Below are 27,682 nucleotides of genomic sequence, written 5' to 3'. Positions count from 1 at the left end.
GCCGCCTCTGGCCCCGCCCCTCGGAGCCGGCCCGCCCCCGGCGGCTGCGGCCAAGACCCGGAGCTGGCCGCCCTCCCCGGGACTCCGGGAGCCCGCGCGCCCCGCCCCTCCGCGCCCCGCGCGCCTGCGCACTCCCACTCGGGTCGCGAAGGTGGTTTCGTGTGTGTCGTGTGTTGTTGTTTTTTAGAGCCCCTGTTTCCGGATCCCGCGTGGGAGCCAAGGCCCCGGCGACCACCGGGCGGCTGGGGTGGGCCCGGCATGCGTTGGGGGCTGCGTCCTCGCGGGCCCGCGCCCCTGGCCGCCTCCTGGAGCGTGTGGGGGCCGGGGCTCCGCCTGCCCCGCCGCCCGGGATGGCGAGGCACGGCCGGGGGGCTCCTGGGGCGGCCGGTCCCGGGGGCGGGGAACCAGCTGCAGGACTCGAGCGACGGCCGCTACCGGGACACGGTGCTGCTGCCCCGGACCAGCTTCCCCATGAAGCTGCTGGGCCGCCGGCAGCCCGACGCGGAGCTGGAGCTCCAGCAGGTGCGGCGCCGCCGGGGGTTCGGGGGGGACCCGGGGGCCGGGGGGGGGCCAGGCCGCGATTCCAGGCCCCTCGGGGGACGGGGGGGGAGCCAGGCGGGGGAAACCACCCGCCGATCGCAGGTCTTCCTGCCCGAAAACTTAGGGAGACACGTGCAGGTCAGTGCCCCGGGGTGGGGGGGCTGGAGCTAAACAGAAGCCCCGCTTGTAGCTGGGGCGAAACAGACGGAAGGTGGGTGCTGTCCCGGGGGCTCGTGAAAGGTAAAGAAAGCTTTGGCGAGGGGCACGAGTGGAGGGAGGCTCACCCTGGTGGCATTAGCAGGGCCGCAGCTGGGGGGTGACCTGTTTGCAGGACGGAGGGGCGTCGCTTCCCCCGGGCGCCCGCTCCTGAGCGCTGCCATCGTCTCCCTCCCGCGTTAACCTTCATTTCCTAAGGGCAGAGAGGCACGTGTTCGTTGAACTCCAGGGTCTTGAAGATCCCTGGATGTTTTTGGTTAAAGTCACAACGTGCTCAGCCTAACTATATGGCAACCGGTGCAGGCTCGCCCACCCGGCTCGGCCGCTCCCCTCCCCCAGCCTTCTCTGCAGCGCCCCCTGTGGGCGGGGACTGCGACCGTGTCAGGGTGACAGGCCCCTGGGGCCCAGGGACTCGGCGGGGGTCAGGCCACAGGTGTGCACCGGGTGTCGCTGCAGGTGTGGAGGGCTCCAGGGCCTAGACTGAACCAGAAGAGTATGAGGGTGGTCGCTGGAGGGTTTTAAGAGAGACCCCAGCTGTCAGAGGGGAGGGGGCTGGGGGCTGGGTGGAAAAGTAGAAGGGATTCAGAAAGAAAGAAAAAAACAAAACACACACCAAACTCATAGACACAGGCTACAGTAAGGTGATGGCCAGAGGGAAAGGGGGCGGGGGGAGGTAGAAGAAGGCAAAGGGGGGATAAGTGATGGAAGGAGACTTGGTTTGGGGTGGTGAACACACAGTACAGTATACAGGTGATGTGCTAGAGAATTGTGCACTTGGAACCTACATAATTTTACTAATCGGTGTCACCCCAATAAATTCAATACAAAGTTTTTTTTAAAAAGAACTCAGATGCGCATTTCAGAAACCTCAGCGTTTGTGTTTTACAATTGAATGCATTGGCATGCGATCGATAAGTACTAGCTGTTACGAGTATGTATTTCTATGAACAGACATTATTGCTCTCTTTAAACAGAAATGTGGATTTTCAGAACTTTATTCGTGGCAAAGAGAAAGGAAAGTAAAGACAGAATTTTATCTTCACGACGGACCGCCTTACGCAAATGGTGACCCTCACGTTGGACATGCTTTAAATAAGGTAGGTATAATTAAGTTTATAGGACTTGGGGGGAAACCTTTACTTAGATACACTTTACAGAAGAGCATTCTAATACTACGACAATTCTGTACATTTGCATTGACACATAAAATGAATGTCTGAACAGAAAACAGCAGTAAACCATTTCAGTACTGCATGGAAAATAATGTCGCTGGTATTTGCTGGGAGCTTGTTATTTTACATGAGTAAATTTTATTTTATTCAGTAAATAATTACTGCCAGGTGGTGTTCTACGCTGGTAATATCAGGGAAAATAGACAAGATAAGTCTTGTCCTTTTGGAGCTTATGCTTTAGTTGGGGAGGACATAGTAAGATAAATAAAATATGTTAGAGCTGCTATAGACTGCATATTTGTTTCTTCTCCCAAATTCCTATGTTGAAACCTAACCCCTAAGGGATGGTATTTGGCAATCAATGTTTTGGTTTCTATTGCTTTAGATTTTTTTGCCTATTCTAAAATTCCAGAAAGGTGGAATCATAGCACATATTTTTCTGTGACTGGCTTTTTCATTCATGTGGTGTTTTTTATTTTCATTCATTCATTATTTTTGAGATTCAGTCGATCAGTTATTGGTTCTTTTTTCATTGCTGAGTAGCTCTCTATTGAGAGACTAGACCACAGTTTGTTCATCAGTTTTTTCAGTCCTTGATTCTCATGGGTGCTTCTGTGGAAAACTGGGAGAGGGTGTGGCCTTGGACATCCATCTCTGCTTCCAGAACCAGGAATCTGGTCACCAGAGCAGTCCATACTGCTGTTAGAGCGGTGTTGCATTGTAGTATGTATTGTATGTTGTATCAGGAAAGTAAATTGTCCTGAAAACTTTTAACATTTGAGGTCTGTTATACATATTGCCTGTTCCACAGAGGACAAACTATGCTGCCAGATAGTTCATTTTTGAATTATTGCACATTTTACATCAGCTGGTAAAAAAGCATAACTTCAAGTATCTGTTATTTTTGTATTTAAGTAGAGCTTGAAGGAGATTTAATAAGTTGCTCTTCTGTAAATCCTTTTAAAATCAGGCTTTTTCAGTGTTTTAAAATATTAAGAAAATAATATAAATTGTTGGAGACATGCTTCCTGTATGAGTGATGATTAGCATTTTCTTTGCAGATTTTGAAAGATATAGCCAATCGATACCATATGCTGAGAGGTTCCAAAATACATTTTGTGCCTGGCTGGGATTGTCATGGGCTACCCATCGAAATAAAAGTATTATCAGAACTTGGTGCAAAAGCTCAGAATCTTTCAGCGGTGGAAATTAGAGAGAAAGGTAAGTAATCTCTGTTTCTGCTTTAAAAAGACATTTGTAACATGAATTCCTTGGGAAAGTCTGGGCTTTTATCAGAGAGACCTGTTATATTTTGTTCTTGGGGTTTTTTTTGTAGTTATTTTATCATTTGTGACCTTTGTGAGAACTTACGTTTAGAGATTGAAGGAAAGATTTGTAAGCATTGCCAAGTACATTGCTCAGTTCTTTAGTCTGCATATTTTGTGAAATTATTTTGAGCGATGTTTTTTTATTTTCCTGGCTAGGGCTATTGGCCTATTTCAGGTGATAAAACCAAAGTAGATTCTAAAATATAAATATATTTTAAATTAATCCCTTATTTGATTCTTTAGGAGATTGGGTTAGCAAGGAATCTTGTGTTTGTATATGTTAAACTATTGTGCATTTGGATATGACTGAAGATTTTTTTACTTCCTTGTGAAACATACTGGCATTGACCAGATGTACTGATTAGGTTTGTGGGGTTTTTTATATAATGAAATATATTCTCTGATCTTTTCTTAAATTCAGAAATTTGAAGAAGAATTTTTCCAGTGTATTTTTTTCCTAAATGTAAGGTCATTGTACAAAGTCTGGAAAGAACAGAAGATGATAAAATTTTAACCTACCTTTAACTTTCGAAATAACTTTCCTATTAAATAAACTTTATAGTCTAAACTGCGTACAATTCCTGTATTTAGAGGGATACATGCAAAACCATGTTTAAGAATTTGAATTGGCTGGTTTTTCAAAGCTTTTTCTTTATTTTGTTCAGCTAGATCATTTGCTAAAGCAGCAATCGAGAAACAGAGATCGGCATTTATCCGTTGGGGAATTATGGCCGATTGGAATAATTGCTACTATACGTTTGATGGCAAATACGAGGCCCAGCAGTTGAGAATTTTCTACCAAATGTATGAGAAGGTAATGAAGTATTTTTTTCCTTCAAGTGTGTTAGATTGTTACAGAATTCCAGCTTTTCATGTAATATCTTTGTCTTTTATAGGGCCTGATTTATCGATCTTACAAACCTGTGTTTTGGTCTCCCTCATCGAGGTATTTATGTGTTTTTGCTCATTAAAGGAGAAATTTTTCAAGGCTTCCCAATATTTATGTCCGATCTTTTTAAACCTTAGGACGGCATTGGCCGAAGCAGAACTGGAGTATAATCCTGAGCATGTCAGTCGCTCAGTGTACGTAAAATTCCCTCTCTTGAAACCTGCTCCGAAGTTGGCGTCTCTTGTAGGTACGACTTACTCACTGCTTGGGTTTATTCAAGTTACGGAGTTGTCACACTTGCTAACATGTTTGAAATTTTATTTTCACAGATGGTTCATCTCCGGTTAGTTTTTTAGTCTGGACCACACAGCCTTGGACAATTCCAGCCAATCAAGCTGTTTGTTATATGCCAGACGCAAAGTAGGTATAGCATTGCATTTTTTATTTTACCCACAAATAGGATCCGTTCCATCATTAGCATTATTCTCAATTTATTTCACCTTCATTCTCCTCTTGAAAGTTAATGAGTTATAACTTAACTATGTTAATTTAGATCTTAAGATCTTATTTCCAACTTTTTTGGAAAACAAAACAGAACTGTAAGGGATGAAATCCTTTGAAAATAGTACTGTTTTGATTTTGAAGTTAGTTTTTCTAAAGCGATGTAAGACATTTTAAATGCTGTCTGTGGCTTTGCTTTTCTCGCTGTCAATAATTTTACCGTCAACTTTTATTTTAGGTATGCCATTGTGAAATGTTCCAAATCTGGGGAGTTATACATACTGGCTGCAGATAAAGTAACATCTGTTGCTGCTGTTTTGAAAACAACATTTGAGGTTATTTCAACATTTTCAGGTGAAGATCTATAGATATTCTGACTGTCATAGTCATCAGGATATTGGGTTGATTTAAGTCCTTTGCTGAACATAGCTCATTCTGAATCAAAACAGATGTGGTTTCTGCCTTTCTAGAATATATTTTACAGTGGTTCCCGGGAGGAGAATATATATTAAACATGATGGGAGTATAGAAAAATATGAACATTGACAAAGGCACACAGATAAGAAAGATTTCTGCCAAATATCCAATGTAAAATTGGACAGATGTCCTTTATACGATATACTATGTACAAATATCCTTTAAATTTTTTATCCAAAATTAAATTGCTAAAAATTCTTTTTATCCGATGTATCAAAAGAGCAAGGAAGGAAGTAAATACATTTATTTTTGGTATATGATTTTACTAAAGAAATTGAATAAATTCTGAAAATTGGTCCAAAAGTAGTGCTTCAACCAAAAGAATCTTCAGTAGGCACAATTTGGAACTGGTTTTGAAATATATCTCTGGAAATGCAGGGAAGTTTAAAATTACCTTTGATCCTTAGAGATAATATATCTTTGAGTTTCTTACCAAAAAAAATAACCTTTTTTTTTTTACACATACATGAGATACCCGAAAATGGGAAGATTGCCTAACGCATAGGGAAGCCCTCTCAATGCATCAGTTCAGATACAAGCCGATTAGAAGTTCAGACAGTCTTAGCAAAAACAAAAAGGATTTTATGGCGGGCAGGAGAGAAGCGACATTGAACGTTTCATGCCATTTGGTCCTTTAAGATGATTCTTAATCGTGGTTTTCTTCGCCCACAGGTGCCGATTTGGAAACGGGTACTTGTACCCATCCTTTGATTCCTGATAAAGTGTCCCCTCTTTTACCTGCAAATCACGTGACCATGGCCAAAGGCACGGGGCTGGTGCACACGGCCCCGGCTCACGGCATGGAAGATTACAGTGTCGCGTCCCAGCACAAGCTGGCCACGGTACCCCCTCTCTCCTTCTCTATCACAACGGGAGTGATAAATCCAGCTGACAGCTCTACTTTTTGATAATAGATAATCCTTCATGGTCATCACAGTTGTGAAATGTTCACATTTGTGCAACACACTAAAGCTTCTTCGTTCATTCATCCTAATCGAGAAACGTTTCCCAGACTTAAAATCCGCGCAAAGTTCAAGTTGAAGAATGTATGTTAAATGGGGCAGGATTTTTCCCAAGTATGAAGTCACACAGATAAATTACTTTAAGTCCCTGAAAAATGGCAAGCGGATTTGACTAGTTTTACTAGCTGAAAAGAACAGGTGTTTTTTTTGTTTTGTTTTTAACTAAATAGTTTTCTCTAAATTTATTTTACATACATCAGTTACTTGGCAAATTTGTCCATTCAAAGGCAAGTCTCGAAGAAGTCATCACTGTGTGTGCACGTTGCCATAGATCCATAAATTAATAGAGAGCAAGTTATAAATGGTTTTTAGTATATTTTACTTTTTGTGATTAAATTTAGGTTCTGCTTGAAGAAGACATTTTGCCTTTAGTGTTGTAAATGTACAAATTTACATTTCCAAGTAACTGAATTAAGTCCCCAAATTTTCAATGTAGTGAAAGACGAGACTGACCTAGATGTTTTATGTATATTGCCTTGCCAGATACTGTTGTAAGATAAAATGTATTGATACTTGACCTGTTCAAAATGACACTTTGTAGGATTGTTTAGTGGACGAAGATGGACTTTTCACAGCAGCTGCAGGTCCCGAACTCCAAAGCAAGGCCGTCCTTGGAGAGGGAACGGATGCGGGTGAGTTTTGTGTTTGTTGTTATCATAAACGTCTATTTTCTGAAACGTAGCCAGCAGGAACCTTGACTTCTCCTCCCATCTTACTCTTTCAACAAAAACAAAAAAGCTAAAGTTATATCTTATTTCGCCACGTGATTTTAAAATGGAGTTTGGGAGTTTTTCATCCTGTGCTTTGAAGTTGCTCTGTTTCAGCAAATCAGGGTGGTCAGCAGGGACAGATGTCACGTTAGGGAGGGTGACAGAGACCAGCGTCAGCAGGAGATTCCGGGCTATGCCTCCGGTGCCTGGTAGGTGGCCGTTCTTCCCGGCCCCTGCTTGTCCAGGTCCAGAACTCCCTGGGGGTTTAGAGAGTTGTTAGGGTTTTCGTAGCACTTCTGAGTGACGTCTAATGCAAATTGTTACTGATTTATTTTTTTTTAAGTTATAAAGATGCTTCAGGCTTCCAAGAACTTGTTGCTAGAGGATAAGGTGGTGCACAGCTATCCGTGCGACTGGAGGACCAAGGCGCCGGTGATCATCCGCGCCAGCAAGCAGTGGTTTGTAAACATCGAGGCGCTCAAGGCCACGGCCAAGGTATGCAGGGCGGCCTCCGGCGGGGCGGGTTTTCATGTCCGTGAGGAGCGCTGCGTGCGAGGTGGAGGGCGGCTTGGGAGTGCAAGGGCTTGCTGTTGTTAGGATCTGGTTTCATAAAGTTGCAGAACTTCAGATCTGGAAGGGCCTTGGGTTTCCGTTCTCTCATTATACACGTGAGGAATTACGAGGCGGAAAGGGGGTTACCTGACTCACCCAAACTCCCTGCCCAGCGCCGTGGAAGCAGCATAGAACTAGGACAGAACTGAGCTTGGCAAGTTTTGTAACCTCTCAGAACCTCAGTTTCCTCATCTACGTAGAGGCGATGACACTGCCTGCCTCGGGGAATCAGTGGGGAAACGTTTCTGCAACAGGAGTCTGGCACGTAGGATTCAATAAAATGCTTTTAAAACCCTTTGCTTTCTTAAGACAGGAATTTCAGTCCATTTGGAAAGTTGTTGCTTTGTGTTAATAAATGCTTTATAACAGACATTCTAAATGTCTCCAGCGGTTCCGACCGCTGAGCCACACCGGCCAGGGCCCACCACTCACTTTTTACTCCCTACCCACTGTCTTGTTTTAAAGCACATTTCAGGCTATTCTTTCTTCTATAAATATTTCAGCATGTGAATCTGAAAGATAAAGACTCTTTAAAACACAATTCCAACGCCATCGTCACCGTCTTAAATAAGTCATAGTTGTTCTGTAACAAAATCAGATGCCCGGCAGCATTCACATTTCTTGGATTTTTAAACTGGGTGGTCATCTAAGTGAATGGCAGGTGCCACCGTCCTACCAGTAGGTGGTGCTACAAATGGCTGGGGGCAGGCGGCTCAGGTAAGTGAGGAAACTAAACATGGAACAGAAAATATAGAGATGCTTTCATTCATGGACAGAGGTTTAAAAAATGAAGTTAACATATTTCGGCCTTTTTTGAGCTTATCACCAAACTTTTGGTATAGAATTTATCTTTTAGTAATTATCAAATGAAATGAAACCGGATGCTAGCAACTTGCAGCTCTTGCGAGGGCTGTGAAGGAGGGAGGGGTGTTGAGAGAGTAGAGAGGAAATAACTTATTTTGAGAACGTGTTTTTATGTTTTAAACCATATTATATGTAAATTAGGCTAGCTGGCAATCCTTGTTGGCATGAAGTCTTTTATCACGTCCTCCGAAGGTGACATCTGTGCATCAATTGCAGGAATTGTTGAAAAAGGTGAAGTTTATTCCTGGGTCAGCCCTGAATGCCATGGTTGAAATGATGGACAGGCGGCCCTACTGGTGTATCTCAAGGCAGAGAGTGTGGGGTGTTCCGATTCCCGTGTTCCACCATAAGACCAAAGATGAGTTCCTGATCAACAGGTAGAGCTCCCTAAATATTTTCAACATTTTACAGTGAGTTGTAGTTTCCTCAAAAATGGAATAATAGTGCATTATTGAGAACGCCTGATATATGTTAAATAAAATATTCTAAAATAATGATCTTTGGGGGGGTAAAATATACATTTCAGAAATATCCTTTCAATATGATTGAAATTTGAAGAAATACATTTTTTTTTTATGTTTATACATAGAAGCAGAGGCTCTTTTGTTTGTTTGTTTGTTTGTTTTTTAGTGAGAATTCATTGTTCGTGTGTACCAGGTTGTGTGCTAGAACAAGCTCTCAGGAATCCAGAGATGGGCAGTGTTTAGTAGAGAGTCCTATTATGTAATTTTTCTTTATGAATTAGAGTTATCCTCCTACTGAGTCTACCCCCCCTTTCAGTGGAAATAGTGTCATGTAATTGTTTAGATGCTTTAAAACTTAAGAAAATATAATGTAGTTAAATGGCCAAAATTACATTTATTGTAGTGATTACATTCTCAATTATTTCTTCTTTTTTCCTTAATTTTTTTTTTTTAATATTTTTATTGATTTTAAAGAGAGGAAGGGAGGGAGGGGAGAGAGAGAAACATCGATCAGCTGCTTCCTGCACACCCCGACTGGGGATAGAACCCGCAACCTTTGGTGCATGGAGACGATGCTCCAACCAACGGACCCACCTGGCCGGGGCCAGACAAGTTTTTTAGGGAATTTCCTTGAACTGATTGAGAGAGACCGTGTGTAAGTGGAGCAGACTGGTTTATTTGGTCGCTATCTGATCGTGACAGTTAAGCGGTGCGTCGGTCGATGGATCAGTAACCCGGGTGACATAAATGTGAGGTTCGTCAGAAAAACACAAGCAACTACTCGGGCACCACTTATGTTTTATTTAGAGTCAGTACGTGTATGTACATGGTTGTGCTACAGATTCTTCTCTCGTGTCCCTGGCGTGGTCCCAGCTGGCTTCTGATGCTGAAGCAGTTCGGATGTACAGAATATTGGCCTACAGAAATGACAGACACACTGCGCCACACTGTCTGTCAATTCATAGGTCATTCTCCTGTACACCAGGCGTTAGTCTCGGCCTGGCCCGTGCACCGGGGCAGGGGGAGACCCGAGGACTGAGTGAGCAGGGCGACTTAATAACCTAACTGAGAGTCACAGTGACCAGGATCTGCCGTCTTTCTGGAATATGTCTCTATATTGTAGCGAGCTGGTAACCATCAAAAGTAACAGCATCTCCACTGGAAATTGGTACACAGTCCACATGGAGTTGCTGTTACACTTGATAACTCCATTACCTGCGTCAAAAGAGGCCTTCAGCTTTCCTTGAAGAAAGTCTATAAACAACCTCTTAAGTATGCTTATTTCACAGAAGGAAATCTTCATGAATTCATATTCTAAATACATTTAGCGGCTGGCGTATTTGAAGCTCTGATGTTTACTTTTGATTTGAATGAAGGTTCCTGTCTGCATTTTATGTTCACATTTGTATTTCTTCAGATAATTCCATTTCTGTCTTTAAGATCATCGGTCATTTCCTGATTCTGTAACCTAATGCCATTATAATTTAGGTGCAAATCTATTCGTAGTTAATACAGACAAAATAAATACTTTTTGGCATAAAAAAAGATAAAATATAGAAACACCTGCTACCTAGGAAGGAAAAGAAATTGTTACAGTTTTTTTGCCATTTCAAGTGATTATAATTAACAATATCAATGCGATAGTTAACATAAGCATTTAAGGAACTTGGCTCCTTATTTCTGGAAATTACCAGAAATTTCCTCATAATGTGAGGTAGCTTTAGCTACCTCAAATTTTTACTCATGTTCATGATCTTTGGGGGAAAAAAATTTATAATGTGTATTAAATAAAGAAAAGTTTCCCCAAAATTGTTTCCTGTCACCTTTCAAACATAAGTATAGCATTAAGTAAAAAATAGCTTCCTTCTCAAATTCCATTGTGTTCTAGAATTAAATTTCATAAATAAATACGAAACATTCATCGTCTTACCTTATCCTGGGAACTTACAGAAGAAGAACGCGTCTTATATATACACAGTTCCTTAATATCTTTGCTTCTGTGCAGAGAAACTGGAAGACAGCAACAGAGTCTTCATTACCTACTAATCTAATGCTGCTAATTTCCAATAACACCCTAAATAAGCTCTCAGCCGGTTGATATCAAAGTCCAGGGCGATTGGTCGGCGTTATAGCTGCTCCTACTCCCCGGGCCTTTTCGCTGATTGAGCCTCAGAAGGGCCACGTAGGGCATGTTTAGATAAGGCGCTTGGGTAAAGTGCAGAGTTTTATGATGGACTTATCGCTTTGGAAATACGGCGTGAAAATGGAAGCATATAGGTTAGGCGCTGATAAGCGGCCCCACCCACGCCCGTCAACAGTAATTTGCACTGATCTTTAGGTTACAGGTTAACTGTGTTAAGTATAGGATATTATTAACAAAACGGGAGAATTCTTAAATTTCCAAAGACACATCTTGACATCGTCCTTGTATTTTGTTCTGAAGCGATATTATTAATAGTAATATTATTTAATACCACTAAGATGTGCCTATGAAATTGTTTAAAACATTTTTTTTAAAGCATGATCTCAGTTTTGTTATAAAAATTACGTATTTAGCTGAAGGACATAAGAGGATTGATGTCTTGTACGTAAGGGGGTCTAAAACAGTTATTTATAAAAGAACATAATGATATAAACAAGAGATAATTTAAGTGAATTTCATAAGAATGAATTTGCAATCATTAAAAGTGGTAGCTCAGCTCTTAATGGTTGCCTAGTTCCCTGTCTATGAAAATCAAATAAATGTAGCCCATCCAGCAGGTGCTGTTTCTAGGTTTTTGCTTCAGAGCTACAACGAATATGTTTTGAGCACTTGTGCAGCCTTTGGTTGTATTTTTTTCCCCAAATTATCTTTTCAAATTTTGTTTGAACATTAAACTTAGTTGTATTTTGCAATCCGGTGAACCTCAAGTTTGTAGGTTGTGTGTGTGTGTTTATTTTCATTGCAAGTTTTATTCTTAAACCCGTCTGCCGGGGTTTTTTAGGATCATTCCAAACACCAGAGTACAAATCAAAAGAAAGTTTTCACTTCGTGGTATCAGTTCTGAGCCCTCAGGTTGTGATTTGTTTAGAATGCGAGGGTGTTTTTCTCTTTGAAATCTGCATCCTTACATATCAGAAATTTTGTTCAGTTTTCAGCCTCTGCAAAATTGTCTTTTGTTTTAAAAATGTAAGTAACATAGTTACCTAAGATCTCAAAATAGAACTGAGAAAATATAACAATTAAAAAACATGAATTTTATTTCGACTAGCGGGGGTGGGGTTGGACAGTCGCCTTGGTGACGTGCCCAGCTGCAAAATCAGACTGTCTTTGTTGTTTGGTATTTTTGGTTATAAACTCGGTCAGATGCTTGAGTATCGATCAGTAGTACTTATGGTATTAAATCTTCATTGAATTTTCGGCTGTTTAGGGATACAAAAAAGAACCCAGTCTCCTTAGAGCTGACTTTGGCATTCTAACTGGGTAATGTGTGTCATGTACAGTTGTAAATTGCTTTTCCCAGAATGTGCTGAATTCCCATCAGCATCTAATTAGTGGCAGGTAGAGCCTGGTCTTTGGACTTGGTGCTGGTTCTGAGACTCCCTGTGCCCCGCCTGCACCTCGGGCTCAGGGTCCCACTCTGTCTGGTTTAATGAGTCTCTGCCCTGGCTTCGCAAACCGCACAGACCAGGAGCATGGGCCCTCGTGGCCGTGGTTGTCTTTCTAGATGAGTTAGAGGCAGAATTGCAAAGTAAGAACATTTGAACCACGATTTAGGAGACACGAGGTCAAGGCCAGGCTTTCACTGTGTCACTTGCTGAGGCTCATGATTGTTAAGGGACCGGAGGCACAGAGCAGAGCTACTAAGAGTGTTTTCCTGTGAATCCGATTAGAGGCCCTTTGACATTGTGTGGTGGACACACCAATGTTTATTTGGAGTCATCATAAAATTGATCCCAATATTTTTACCTTATTTTCTAAGTGAATATGAAATTTGAACCATTTGCTTTTGCTTTTTTACTTTTTTTTAATCTGTGTATTTCCAACACACCTAAGACTGGTTTTCTATTTTATTTTACTGTTTACCTGAAATTGCAACTCATTTTTTACAGCATATCTACTATACTTGTGTATCTCTCCCTCTCTTTTCTTAGGTTTATTCAGATTTTTTATTATAGTATGTTCATATTTTATTAACTGATAAAATGTTCTGTGCAAACTGTAAGACAGTAATAAGTAACTAAATATTGTCATATAATTAGTGATTACACAGACTTTTTATGGTCTCATCACAAAAGTTTATCTTTACTGTTAAAGTCCATCTAAAATGTGTGACTGTATTAGATGGACTTGTGCGCATTTTAACATTGTTTTTTATAATTTCTTCAAAATAGATGCTGGTAGCATTATACTTTTCAATCCTTCGTAGCATATTTTGCTTCCTAGTGATATTTGCTATTGTAAGGTGTTTAATTTTTACTACCCATTTGATTTTTGCTTCCCATAGTCTTTTTAATGAACACTTCATTTATCTGTGAATTATCAGACCCAGAGAGGCGAAGTGACTTGCCCTCCAGCCTCAGGATTAATGAGCAGCAGATCCAGATCAAGAACATAAAGCTTTTCCTACCCATTACTCTCCCATTTTCATAGACTCTCGTGGACCTGCAGTTAGTTCTTAGTTACTTGCATTGCTGGACTGTGGAGGATAGTAGGAAAGTCAGCTTTAGTATGTGTATTTTAATTAACTATCAATATGGGTATGCGTTTTGGTAATTGGTTAACAACATTAGCTGTCTACATCTAGCCGGCTTCAGAGAATCAGTTTGAATAACAGCTAATGCTTCTAATGGGTACCAGACATTGTCCCAGGCATTTTATATATAAGTCCGATTAATATCCATAATAGTTAACTATGATACTGTTATTATTTGCATTTCACAAACTGAGGTACAGAAACGTTAAGTGCTTTGCCCAGGGTCACATAACCCGAAAGTGACAGCGCCAGGAATTAAAGCGAAGCTCTCTGGGTCCAGGGTCCATGCTCCTGACCATGATATGTCCTGTGACTCAGGGGAAAGCAACTAGAGGAAGTTGTAAAGTCCATAAAGCTGTGATAGTAAATTAAAAGTATGTTGTTCCTATGAGAAAATGTAGTATAAATTCCCCCGAGTTTAATTTTCAAATAATTTGTAAGACTGTATCTTCCCAAAGATATGGTCAGTTCCAGCATTCATCCGACGGGCATCTGTGTTGGGCACTCAGCTCGCTTAGTCTGCAGGCCTCCTGAGGGAAGTGCAGGATCACTGAAGTGAGTTCACTGTCAGGCTTTGTCTCCAGGGCTTAGGGCACTGCCCCAGACGTTGGGGGTGCTCCATAGTTTTGAACAAATGAATTTTATTTGCAACAGAGGGGACAACAAGGACTTGGGGAAGTCTTAGTCCTTGTGCACGGCCTCTGTGTGAAAAGGGCAGAGTCAGGATGGGAGCCTCGGTGTCTGTTAAAGGGGATGCTGGTTGTAGCACATGGACTTGGACTCAGTCCTGGAAGCCCTGAGGGGGCAGGAGGGGCGAGAGGGGACTAGGGTGATAAAGCAGTTTCGGGAAGGCGGTTCTCTCGGAGCTGGATCGTGAAATTCCAGGGACGAGAATTCCCCTTGGGGAAAAGGCAGACCATTGCATCAACCTGGAATCGAGGCAGTGAGGTTGGACTGACACGGTATTAGTGAGGTCGAGAACAAGTTTCAGTCCTATTTCAGAGGTAGAACTGTCAGAATGGGTTGCTTTATTTGGGGCAGAAATTGGGGGGGGGGGGCGGGGAATTAAGAGGTTTTGAATATAGAAGTACTCGAATAGAAATTAGATGGATAGAAATAGGGAGATGAGAACTGAAACAGAAGTGGTTTTTTCCTTCTTGTAAGGGATACATGTGATTTAATGTTATTTTTAAGATATATTGATATTATTTATATCAAATTTAAGATGACAGCAGCAGCTGAGTGAGCAAGTAATTGAAGAGAATACCACTCAAGTTTGGGGGAAAGATAGGAAAATATCCTGCAGATAGGAAAAAAATATTACTATTTTTAAATTTTAAAATGTTGGTATTATTCACAATAGTTAATTGAACTGTCTTGTCCCCTAAAATAGCCAGACCATCGAGCATATTGTTAAACTGGTGGAACAGCATGGCAGCGATGTCTGGTGGACACTCCCCGCCGAGCAGCTCCTGCCTAAAGAAGTCTTATCTCAGGTACGCGTCCGCTTGCTAGTTAACAGCCTGTGTGTGTTGCTGGACTTAATAACAACGGAGGGATTGTGGTTGTAAGCACTGCATTTTCTTTTGACTTTTTGTATTTATTGTATAACTAAAATGCTTTTACCGTATCAGGTTGGTGGTCCCGATGCCTTGGAGTATGTCCCTGGACGGGACATCCTGGACATCTGGTTTGACAGTGGGACCTCGTGGTCTTGTGTCCTTCCAGGTAATTTTAAACAATAGTTTTTATACCAAGCAAGCAGTTTTGAGTCTTATATAGACGTTACCTAGAAGAAATCTATAACCAAGAACTTTTTCATTGATTAGGAAGTCTGTTCTAATGTAATTTTAGATCTGGAAGGGCCCTTGGGGATCACTTCATCTAAATATTTGTAAACTTTTTGTTTTTCCAAATGAAATTTTACGCAGAACCACAATACAGAAGATAAAAATAGGGATTTCTCCCTCCTTTCAGCCTCCTCGGCCCACCTGGCAACCCCGAGGCACCCAGCTCTATAAATCAAAGTGCAGAGGTCATTGAAACGGTCTGACCATCACTTTTCAGGAGAGGGAACGAGATTGGGTTAGAGGCCAGTTAGGTGACAGCCACCTAACCTAGTCAGACTCTGGGTTCAAGTGCCTGATCTTCAGTTCTTGTCCTTCTGTGCTACACACCCCATTCTCCCGGACAAGCTGCGGACTGGTTTCCCACTTGCCCCTCGCTGGGCTGGTCTTTGAGTCACTGGCTAAAGGGGAAGGAACCAGGAGCAGCAGGGAAGGTGCACAGAGAGGGTGTGCTCAGAGGCTGGGGCGACCTGCCCTTGGGGACACGGGGTGGGAAGTGAGAGAAAGTGAAGTGCCTGCTGGCCGTCGCTGCGAGGGGAAGAGACGGGGCTGAGGTGCGGGGCCGCAGCGGGAGCTCGGACGGGCCTGCACTGCTCCGAAGGGCCCGCCTGGCCCGGAGGTCCTGTCTGCTGTCCCGAGCAAGGGCACGTGGGGAACAGCCGCCGGTGCCCAGGCCGTGGCCAAAGGGATGGAGAGGGACTGTCCTCGAGCTTTCCTCGGTATTGGGAGGACAGCAGGGTGGCTCCTAGCAGGTCAGCGCCTTCCTTCATTTGGGCCTTTCAGCTTAGGGAATTTGAAAAGCAGAATTCACATAAATTCATGTTTATATTATAGCTAAAAGAGACATAATAAAATGTCCACATATAAGTTATATTAAGAAAATTTTTGTAACTTTTTACGTAGTAATTTTCAGAATTATTTCTTAAGTTTCTCTCGCCGTATTTAAGAGGAAATAGTGCAAGTTTAGGTGCTGTCCGTGGTGCTGATGGCGTCTGGTCATCCTGATTCTAGTTCGTGATGTTCTTAGCCAAATATTTGCGGCAGACACACTTTATTAAATGAAATTTGAGGTAAAAACGCACCTGGTTAGCGAACCATTTTTTTCCCTTCCTTGTCACATTTAGGTGATCAGTTCAAAGAAAACTAGTTCTTCAAGGCTGTATGCTGCACACAGGGAGCTGCCAGAACGCAGACTGCCTTTGCGACAATACAAACGCCTAATTTGAGACTAGTTTCTGCTTGTTCGCCCAGATCTCCTCCACCTCCCCCCAAAAAAGCAAATACCCTGATGAGATTAATCAGCGAGAATTAGATTAATTGGCCTAAACTTTATCCTGTTCCTCTCTTTTATGCCTTTGTGGTAAAGACGTGTTACAGTTGGTGAGCCCGCACCGACACATCACCCCCGGAGTCCGCAGCTGACAGGGTTACTTTCGGTGACGTAGATTCTGTGGGTGTGAACAAATGTGTAGTGACCTGTGTCCATCGCTCTGGAGCCATTCGCTGCCCTAAATACCCTGTGCCCCGCCCTTCATCCCAGCCACCCCCCTCACCTCCGGCCCGAACCCCGGGCTGCTTTAGAGTTTGCCCATCTTTTGACTGGGCCACTGTCCAACTAGAAGTTAATACTTTGCCCTTTAAAAAGACGTTCTTTCCTCTCTGATTTAATTTCTTGGTTCAGCACGTGCACTCGGGCTTGTCTGGGTTCGGAACCCTTATCTACTGCTCTTCTTGCCTGCGTGACCTTGGACAAGTAATAAAGCCTCTCAGGGTCCCACCTCCTCATCTGTAAAATGGGGGTGATAATACCTACCTTAGAGAGTTACTATGTGAATCAAACCAGTTAACATACAAAGTTATTAGATCCTCAGCAAAATATTTGTTAAATTAATAAAGGCAGTAGTTTGCTTTCATACAGTATTTAACTGGCAGTGTAGATACTGGTAGTTCGGAATGGTCCCTATTTCAGATAGTATTATTAATTACCTGGGGTTTGGGAGTTCACACCCCAAGGCCCATTTCCTCGTCTCGATTACTAAGTTGGCACTGAGGGTAAGAGCTCAGTGAATGCCATCTAGCCATTGGGTGCAGTGTGACAAGAAACACATAATGTGGTCACTTTTATCCTTTCAATACTTTGATATATACCCACTATTTTCCTGTTTTAATGACATTTCTGTTCTTAATACTCACCTTTGAGGTACGGACCAAAGAGCAGACTTATACCTGGAAGGAAAAGACCAGCTTGGCGGCTGGTTTCAGTCGTCCTTGTTAACCAGCGTGGCAGTGAGGAAGAAAGCCCCGTTTAGGTAAGTGTCGTACCTGAGCTGGACAAGTCCCGCACTCCCGCGCCTCTGCCGGAACTTGCCCGGGCGGGAAGCCCTGTGCTGGACGGTATCTGTCGTCAGAACCACCTTTCGTTAGCTTCGTCTCCAGTCTCGTGAGAGAAATGAGAGTTTGAAGAAAGAGAGGGAGAGGGGGAGAGAGGAGGTGATAACCCTGAGAAGTCTGGTCACTGGTACAGGTCCTAGCTCCTCGAGGACACTGGGCACTGGCTGGAGAGGGGAGGGAGACCTGGGGAGACGGAGGTCACCCCGTGCGGTCGCTCAGCTCGGAGGGATAGAGACAAGGGAGCTCTAGGTCGACTGACGACAGCCTCGGCTCCGATGTCCTTACGTTGGTGACATCCGCAAGTGGCCACTGAGCTGGAGCATTCCCTTAGTGAGGTTTACTAACTTAGGGATTCTTAGTTACGATAACTGCGTTTCCTCATGCAGATGTGCGGAGAGGTTCTACTCAGAGTCTTAACGGGCTGAAGATCTCTGCCGTCTTACAGTGGAAGCCCATCCCAGAACAATTTAAATGTTTGTTTCTTGTGTGACACACTTTTATGAGCCAATAGAACAGGAGGTCTTTTTCTCTTGTATTGTCCTTTTGAAGATAGTTTGAGGTGACATTCTGCTCTCTTTAAGACATACTTTTTCCGGGTTAGTTTTAATGATCAAAACCAGTACGTCATAGATGCTCAGAAAATGCTTGTTTAGTGAATGTAAACATCAAAAATGTTTCTGTGTGTAAGTAGAGAGTTTACTATTTAACAATTAGACTTTCAAGAAAAGATTTCATACATACTTTGTCAAGAAAAATCCTATTTTTGTATTAAACTAAGATACTCTTTTTAAGCTGTAAGTAATCTTCAAAAAGATTATAATTGTGTTGTTATAATAGCTGATTTGCCTTCTTAGGACAGTGGTTGTTCATGGGTTTACCCTTGGAGAGAAGGGAGAAAAGATGTCCAAGTCTCTAGGGAATGTCATTGATCCCGATATTGTCATCAATGGAGGACAAGTAGGTGGTTTTTCAAAATTCATTTTATTTTGGTTTTCAGGCTCTTAAGTTGGCAGCCAAAACCCTTAATGTAGTTACTTAAGTGATAAAAAAAAGCACAACACCATTTTTTATATGAACAGCAGATGCCTTACTCTGTGTTAAATCTAGATGTTAAATAATACATTTTAATGAAAAAGGGAAGGGCTGGGATTGTGGTCCTTTTCGACCCGTTTCTGGTCTGAATCTCTAGGTAGGTCCTGAACCATTCTACCCCTTTTTTAATTGTCTGAGCTTTAAACTGTAACTTTACATTTAAATAGAAACCGTATAAGAAAAAAATGAGATGACAACTCCTAAATGCATGCTTTATTATTATTGAAAATTAGACACTTCAGAGCACACCATTAATGAGCCTGAAATCCTGGGGTTGCTGGTAATTTGGTTTATGTTGAAGCTGTTTTCCGAAGAGAAATCACTCGTCCGTTGTTCCTTTGGCTCTTCACTGCCCTCCTGGTGTCCGCTAGTCCTTTCCCTGTGTACAGGGTTGCTAGGGAACACAGAGGGAAAAGCAGCCCGTCACCTCCCCCGCGGCGGGGACGTCAGGGCTGTGCCTGAGCAGCCGCTGGGACGGGCAGACGGGCACAGACGGGCCCAGGGAAGAGGCTGGGCGCTGGCATCTGCGCCTCGGACGGACCGCAGGGCACACTGCCGTTCCTCAGTGTTGCTTCTCTGACGCAGCCAGTCTGAGACGCAGCCTTTATTTCGTGGCAGTGCAGGGATATCTTTGTGCGCACGCTGTGCTCAGACATTTTTGAGTCGCGACACCTGAAAGACTGGTTCACCGAACTGGCATCGAGAGCATTTTTAGGTTTATATGTGTCTTTCCCTCTACGAACAGGACCAAAGCAAAGAGCCCCCTTACGGTGCTGATGTCCTTCGCTGGTGGGTCGCTGAGTCCAACGTCTTCACTGAAGTGACGATTAGTCCCTCCGCGCTGAACGCTGCGCGAGATGACATTAGCAAGGTCAGAGTCACTGCTCTTCCTATTTCCAAATGAAACCTTTACCAAATCATTTTTTTCAAAAAAGGGGCGTGTTTTGTGTGGCTGGCACTGCAAGACTGTTGAAAATGAGTTCTGTACATGTGAGCATTTACAAATGTCCTATATAATTTGTTTTAAAAAATCAGTAATAATTTTATGTACTGTCCTTTTATATATTATTCAATATATACCATACTATGTGAAATTATACCAGTTTTTTGGTGGAAGCTGCATTTTATTTGAAAATCCACCCATTCTTGCTAACATACATTTTAACCTTATAAACAAAAATAGAATCTGCCAAGACAGTGCAGCAAGCGTATTAACCTCACGCACAGAATCGCTTTCCTACAACAAAGTGTCCTTGAGGCCCCCCGAGCCCAAATGTCAAGTTGGGTTTACACCAACCTGATCAACAGTGCAGGTTATTTCTTCGTTGATGAAACTCTTGTCTGGACATTAAAGGCCCTCGTGTCAAGTGGGAAGTAACGACACACCCAGCACAAAGCAGTCAAGTCCCCTCAGTGCGCTAACGCTGAATGTTAAGTGTCGTGCTTTTCCTAGTCAGTGAGCTGTCCCCCTGCAAAGTCCTAGGTAGAAAGTTGACCGTAAGGATTAACGCAAGTGCAGCTTCCCGTGGAGACGGGGTGTTCCCACGTGGTTCACACTGTCGACGCGCCTGAGAGGGTCAGTGCTGTTTGTCCGCCGAGAGCGTCCTGAGTTAGATTCATTCTTGTGGACAAAAGTCAAACACCCCAGGTACAGCCACATTCATTTTCATAAGGAAGTTTGATACAATATTAATGTTACATCAATTCATAATTATAGATGAATGCAAATAATTAAGGAATGTCTACTGCAAACTGAATGTACAGTTTTTTAAAAAAGGAAAGTTAACTTTAGTTATTGCTTCTATATCTGTAAGGACTGGAGAGAAGAAAGATACTGAAAAATGAAGCGTATTATATGTGAAATTATGCTAATTTTATGTACTTTATATGCTCGATGACCTTTCACATCTATTCCATTTATCTTTATTTTCACCTCCACGGATGAACCGACGAGGCCACTGTATGGTTATGTGCCCAGAGGTTGGAAAGAAATGGAACGAAAATTCAGTCTTTATGTGCAAAGTCCAGCAGTTGTTTCTAGACCTGGGCTCTTAAACGAGTTTGGGTTTTTGCATTTGTAGGTCTTATTTAGGAATGTTATTTAAAAAGCATCCCATTAAGAAAGCAGCATGAGCTGGAGGAAACCTAATTGTACAGAAATAGAAGAACCTTTCAGTAAGAACTTCATACATTTTCTTTACCTCATACATTTTTTTGACTGTATGCTTTGTTTTTTGTTGTTTGTTTGGTGTGTTTTTTCAATAGCTCAGGAACACACTCCGCTTTCTTCTGGGGAACGTGGCTGATTTCAACCCAGAGACAGATTCCGTCCCTGTGGACAAGATGTATGTCCTAGACCAGTACATGCTGCACCTACTGCAGGACTTAGCGAGCAAGGTGAGTGGGGTCAGCAAGCTGTTGGAAAGTGGAAATTCCTGCACTTCTCTGTGTTGAAATGTGCGGTGCATGCAGGTGGGACACACCTTGCTAGGGTCTGTAGCTACAGCACTGAGCAAAGTTATACTTGATAAGTCCCGCACGCCCCTAGGTTGACCTGAGGTCTGAAGTCTTACGATTTCTTTCCCAGTTTCTCTGGAGACTAGAGAAGTGCCTCGTGGAAACAACAGGCCCAGACATCTCCTCCAGCCACGGTTTCTCTCCAGATCAGCTCTGTGTATTTCTCTGACAGGAAGGAGTTGCACTTTCTCTGCGGACATACCCCTCGAAGTCTAGAAATAACTGAAATGAGTATTTGTGTCTCCTAAGATACTCTATCGTTTGTAGACAAACACAGATAACTTGTGTTTACTCAGAAACTGGACCTGTGGCAGCTTCCTTAGGTCAGAGGCGTGCATGCAGATTTCTGCCCAGTGCTACTCTCAGGCTGCATTGGCAGCCTGCTCTCCCTGCTGTTTTAAACAGTGTGGTTCCATCATTTAAAACCAGATCCGTCCTTTGATGAGTGTTCTGTAGCTTCCAGAGCAGAGTGCTCAGTGTTTTCCACAGGCAGTCGAATTTGAACCAGAAATAATGTTTGGGGAACCGCCCCCCACCCAAGAGCTTTTGCATACCACCTGTTTTGTGGTTTTCTGCCTTTGAAACATTTTCAGAAGGAATGTATTTTGCTAATGACTTGCATTTCTATTTGCTATCCCAGCTTGCAAATGTTTCTGGTTTTGTTCCCTAGGTTACCGATTCATATAAACAGTATGACTTCGGAAAAGTCATTCGGCTTCTAAAAGCCTTTTACACCAGAGAACTCTCTAACTTTTACTTCAGCATAATCAAAGATAGGTACGTACGACTCAACAGTAAAATTCTAAGTATTGCTTGTCAGTTCTGCTTGGCAGATGTTGGGCAGGTGAGTCAGGTGGGCGCTGGGCAGTTGATTTGGGGCAGCTTACCTCTAATCTCTCTGTCTGTAAGATGGGGATGCCGATACCACCTCAGTGTGGTTATGTGTTTGACCAAGTGCTCAAGAAGTAGCCGCTCCTCTGAGGTCAGGAGCATGGTACCTGTTTTCAGGAGTGTGTAGAGCTTGAGGGGAGGCAGCCTTGTAGGAGTGGGAGTCACATTTAAAGATCAGCAACTTATTACTTGTCTTTTAACACAGTAGTCTAGGCTCTATTATCTGGAAAATGGAATTGGACGTAGCTTAGCTGCTGAGAGTTTTTTGGAGGCAGTGGGCACACCTGGAAGGAGGAAGGAAAATGGAGGGTGTTATCTAGGTATCTTAAGCTGATCAGACCCATTGCATTAGCCACTGTGAGCCTAAGCTCGACCTGAGACGGGTCCCAGGTTGGCGACCGTGGTGTACAGCGCGGCCAGCTCTGAGTCCATTGTCTGTTCAGGCTTTACTGTGAGAAGGCGGGCGACCCCAAGCGCCGCTCCTGTCAGACCGCACTGGCCGAGACCCTGGATGTGATCGTGCGCTCCGTTGCGCCCATCCTCCCTCACCTGGCTGAAGAGGTGTTCCAGCACACCCCTTACGCCAAAGGTAAGGACGCACGTTCCCTCCGAGGGGAAGGCGGGGACGCGCTGCGGCTTCTGCTTGTGTCCCCTTCACCCGAGGGACTCACTCATCCACGGTGAAGGGTTTACGGTGGATACTCCTGGCCCCTCTGCACCTGTCTGTAGAGGAGTCAGGTGCTGCCAGCGTGGCCTTGAAGGGCTTTCAGAAATGTTAGCAGCTTGACTATGTTGAAAAGTCATGTTCTTAAATATTTATAAATATCAGAAATACATTACATCTTATTAAGACAAAGTATAGTGCTTTTTAGCAATTTCATAAAGTTTCTTCCTCTGATTACACTTACAGAAAATCAGAACAGGTGAAAGTGTATAAAGAAGTCACTGATAATCTTACTGTCCCCAAACAACTACTGTAACTATTGGGGAATCTCTTTTTTCTCCTAGGATCTTTTTTTGTTTGAGATCTTACTATATATTTTATCCGTTTAAATTTAGCATCATTATTTCCAAACATTCATATAAATGTCTGCTAAGCATTTACGATGGCTCCATAATATTTCATCCCATGATTGCCTCACTAATAATTCTCATTTCCCATGAATAGTAAATATTTCATGGTCAGGGCTTTATGTATAGTTTAGAATGTATGTAAATTAGTGTTTGGGTGTTCTTCTTAAGAACCCAAGAGTGTTTTTCGCACCGGGTGGATCAACACTAGCTCCATCTGGAAGAAGCCCGGGCTGGAGGAGGCGATGGAGAGCGCCTGCGCCATGAGAGATGCATTTCTTGGGAGCATCCCTGGCAAGAACGCCGCCGAGTACGAGGTTACCATTGTCATCGAGCCGGGACTGCTTTTCGAGATAATAGAGGTAAGCAGTCATTTGCTCCTTTTGAAATGGTGTTAAGGTCACACTTTCACTGGAAATTTGTTTTTCAAAAATCTTGGTATTGGGACAGGAAAGTAGAATAAAGTTCTATTTGAAATGCAAGCCCTCGGGTCTATTTAGATGACAGACGACACGTTAGTCCCTGGCAGTAGCTAAGAATACACAAAAATTAAGAGTTTCGTGTTAAGGGTGTAGTTTTCTGAGAATTCTGTCCACCTGGACCAGATTCAAAACAAATCCCAAACAAGATTTCCATTTGTTTCTCGAGTTCTGGGAAAAATTAATTTGTTCCAGCAGATCTTCATGTGATCTCAAAACATTCACCGTATTTTTCTCTCCAGAGTTCCGTCACATTTTCTTCTTGGGATTCTAAGGGGCTAACTGCCTTAGAGCTTAACATACCGACTCGAGATTTTTCTCTAGTTTAAATGCTTAGAAGAGAATTGGCAATGAATATATAGTTTTAAGTTTTACTGATATATTTCCTAAAACATGGCCATCTCATTTGGTTGGTAAGCTCAACTTAAATTTTTAATATTGTACTTGATCAAGATTTGAGGCATGAAATAGCTAGTAGATGTGCGATTATTGATCAGATAAGAGAATTTCGATACTATATTCACATTTTAAAACTTACGGTTGGGATGTTCTAAGTCCTTCATTTTACAAGCGAGGAGACGGGACACTGAAGCTGTGAGCTAGCCGAGGCCACACAGCCTAGACTGGGTTTCTCCCTACTTGTCAGATGTCCTTTGATTTCAGTAGCTCTGAGTAATAAGCTGAAAAGAGTACAGCTGGTTTGGATCATTTATATTGGGAAAAATGCTTTGGGATTTTCAAAACTGTGAATATATTTTCCTTAGGAATTACACTAAGTAGCTGTCGGAGTCCTGGTTCTGTCCATTACTAATCACATGATTTGTTAAAACCAAATTAATCTCTTTGAATCACCTGTTTTCTCATGAGTTTGTTTTCTTGTGTTTTTTTAAAAGAATGTCTATATTAGCTCACAAACTCATTTTGAAGATCAGAATTGCAATGAAAAATGTACAAGTGTGTATCAGACGCCGCAGTTCAGTGTCCTTAGAGGGGTCTGTGCATCATTCAGATGCGTCCTTGTCAGATGGTGTCTTAACCCCTGGCCTAATGTCAGAAGCATGATCCAGGGAGTGTGTGCCTCAGAGCTGTCAGTGCTGGGCCGGGCCGCAGCTCCACCATTGAGCGGCTGAGAAAGCTGGGTAGGTTGACCCCCCCCGAGCCTGTCCGTTTGCAAATGCGGAGGGTAGGTTGACCCCCCGAGCCTGTCCGTTTGCAAATGCGGATGGTAAACACCGTGTAGGTGTTTTGTGACCATTAGAAATAACGGGCATTTGGCGTCTAGCACAGTGAAGAGCTGCCAGAGAGTATTTTCTCAGTAAATACCACTGACTGGACGTTTTCAGTTCAAACCTTTCATGCCATTAAGAGCTAATGTGTTTTAATAGTATTAGCATCAGGAGGCAAGAGTACCAAAGGGTTTCTCACTAAACAGAAGACTTTAGTGTCCATGTCCTCGGTTTATGGAGAAAGTTGAGTTCAGATAGTAACTTTCATGTGCTCACCCCCAGATGCTGCAAGCGGAGGAGACCTCCAGCACCTCGCAGCTGAACGAGCTCATGATGGCCTCCCAGACAACATTACTGTCCCAGGAGCCCCCCACGCTGACTTCGGATGTCACTGAGATTAAAGGGACATTCCTGATCAATCTGGAAGGTGAGGAGGAAGGAAGGGAGAGGAATTGGTGTTACCTGGAGAACTGAATGACGACTGCGGGCGTCCCCAGCTGTCCAGTGGACGGCACAGATTCCAGAGGCCCTTTCTATGGACACAGTGTAAACGTGGCAAGTTCTAAACAGCTCTCAAAAGTGTCCCACCCGATGAGCCTGGGGCCACAGGGCCAGGGATAGAAGAGGGAGAGCTTCCTCCCTCTCCTGTGGAGAAGTGATTGTCGCTGTATGTGGAGTCAGCGCCTCCCTCCCTGTCCTGGGATACCAGGTATCCTACTGACGCCCAGCCCTGCCCTCCCTTCCCCAGCACTGATTCTAAAATTTCTTGGGTAGACCCCAAATTAAAATATTACTTAGCTATTCTGAATGAGGGGTTAGGAAGGTCTATGGTGCTCATTCCCACAGTGGCATCTCATAAGCCAGCCTTTCGTGGGCATTTCTGTCAACCTAATTCACTCTCGTTGAGGGACATAGAGAGGAGAAAGAGAAACATGCAGGTATTTGGAGGAAGTGAGCTGCCTGTCTTTCTAGAGCTTTTAGCTCCCAGCAGGAGGTGGGAAGCTAAACTATAGGCAGCAGGTTCAGTCTGAGGCCTGGCAGCACTGACCATGTGGTAACGATTTTGGCTTAACTTGCTTTTCACAATGTTAATGTACAGTCTTTGGGCGATGACTAGAAATTTACTTTCTTCACTGTGTTATCAGTCTGAAGTCTGAGAGTATTAACAATGGAGAAAGTGGTGTTTCCTTTTGTCCAAACAGACGTTTTAAGTGGAGACACTGCAGCTGTCACTACGATTTGGCTTTTTAAAAAATCCTCAAATTACACCGCTTCTCTAGCGCCATACTTGTCAGAACTATTCTTGGATTATGAATTAAAAGGCCTGTTCTGCCTGAGTTAGGATAGAACACAGAGCTGGAAAAATCAGTTAACCCTCAGGGTCTTGGTTCCCCAGCGCTCTTCAGTGTTTGTCTGTTGTCCTGGCTGTGTCTGTCATGTGACAGGGTGACAGGACAGGCTTTGCCGAGGCAGGAAGGAGGAAGCTGAAAAAGGGCACCTGCAAAACCAGCTGAAACAGTGGTCGAAGTTGAGTGGCCTGCCAAGTACGCGTGTCTTCCTTTCCCAGGTGGTGATATCCGCGAAGAGTCTGCGTATAAAGTAATTGTCATGCCAACTACCAAAGAAAAGTGCCCTCGCTGCTGGAAGTACACAGCCCCGTCCTCCGAGACGCTCTGTCCTCGGTGCACGGACGTGGTTGGTGGGAAGTAGCACCCGCTCTGACGCCGACGGCTGCTCCAAGCGAGACCCGGTAGGACCCACTGCCCTTCGGGTGGACTGTTTACAACGCCGGGAAGAAATCAGGACTTGGGTAACGAGTGGAAGAGGAAAAGTGGAAGGTGAGCATCCGAGAAAGAATCCTACGTTTCCTGTAACTAGATAAAACAATGTGTATATATCTGCAGAAACCCACACGTGCAGGATACTAACACATCCAATGGACGCACTCAGGGCACAGGCACCGAGTACGCTCACCTCCAGGGGTGGCCAAGCAGGAGACATTTTATATTGGGCAGATCTTTTTGACTCAGTAAGTTCTACAATGTCTACAAATAAAGGCATTCTGGGAAATTACTGTGTGTCGCTGGTGAAAAAGTTGCGAATATCAGAAAGGGCAGTTTGGAGGGGATGGCAGACCTAAGACATGAAGGGGGTAACTGCATACCAACCTTTTTAGAATAGCTGGTTGTGTGGTTGGATCAGAATGAACACATCACTAAATCTGTGGTTCTAGTGTAAGACAGAAAATAAACCTAACAGTACGTGCTCACATTTAAGGATGATAAGGAAACAACAGGAAAGCTGAAAATTTATTTCACTAATATACATAAATTCACAACAATGAACAGACAGAAAACAGCAGTATATACAGAATTGCACTACTTACAGTACGTTACACTAAATAGAGGATTTTATAAACAACTCCATGTTGGGTTAAATCTTCCTAGGGATGGCTAATTCTACGCAGTGGAATCTACATCCAACAATCCATTCCTGTCAGGGCGAGAGGGTTTCCCTGTTGCTATCAGGCCTTTAAAATATCTCTCAAAAATTAGATGAAACACAGCCACTTCTAACTGAACGTTATATTCCATGTAAGCTTAGTATTATTAAAGCTGAGATTTCTGTGACTTTAAA

General features: G+C 43.2%; 1 protein-coding gene across 1 annotated transcript; it reads left to right on the top strand.

Annotated features, from left to right (window-relative positions):
* Positions 1–243: 243 nt before the first annotated feature.
* Positions 244–27,682, top strand: IARS2 (isoleucyl-tRNA synthetase 2, mitochondrial). Its single transcript, XM_087829039.1, has 23 exons — positions 244–522; positions 1,731–1,853; positions 2,990–3,149; positions 3,922–4,070; positions 4,153–4,202; positions 4,283–4,392; positions 4,475–4,565; positions 4,885–5,000; positions 5,796–5,965; positions 6,687–6,777; positions 7,199–7,350; positions 8,548–8,708; positions 14,925–15,027; positions 15,166–15,259; positions 17,579–17,687; positions 18,624–18,726; positions 19,607–19,732; positions 21,127–21,258; positions 22,049–22,155; positions 22,713–22,858; positions 23,512–23,702; positions 25,328–25,472; positions 26,613–27,682. The coding sequence occupies exons 1-23, from the start codon at positions 259–261 to the stop codon at positions 26,753–26,755; spliced, it is 3,036 nt and encodes a 1,011-aa protein (XP_087685165.1). The 5' UTR covers positions 244–258; the 3' UTR covers positions 26,756–27,682.

The sequence above is a fragment of the Miniopterus natalensis genome, chromosome 21 (assembly GCF_054644295.1).
Source record: "Miniopterus natalensis isolate mMinNat1 chromosome 21, mMinNat1.hap1, whole genome shotgun sequence".
In the NCBI taxonomy this organism is placed as follows: domain Eukaryota; kingdom Metazoa; phylum Chordata; class Mammalia; order Chiroptera; family Miniopteridae; genus Miniopterus; species Miniopterus natalensis.
This window is presented reverse-complemented; position numbering and strand designations above follow the sequence as displayed.

Excerpts from the sequence above, each read along its gene's own strand:
- IARS2 (XM_087829039.1), top strand. The coding sequence starts at position 259 with ATGCGTTGGGGGCTGCGTCCTCGCGGGCCCGCGCCCCTGGCCGCCTCC. Across the intron at positions 4,566-4,884 it reads TGTTATATGCCAGACGCAAA|GTATGCCATTGTGAAATGTT; the intron begins GTAGGTATAGCA and ends CTTTTATTTTAG. Across the intron at positions 22,859-23,511 it reads GCACACCCCTTACGCCAAAG|AACCCAAGAGTGTTTTTCGC; the intron begins GTAAGGACGCAC and ends GTTCTTCTTAAG.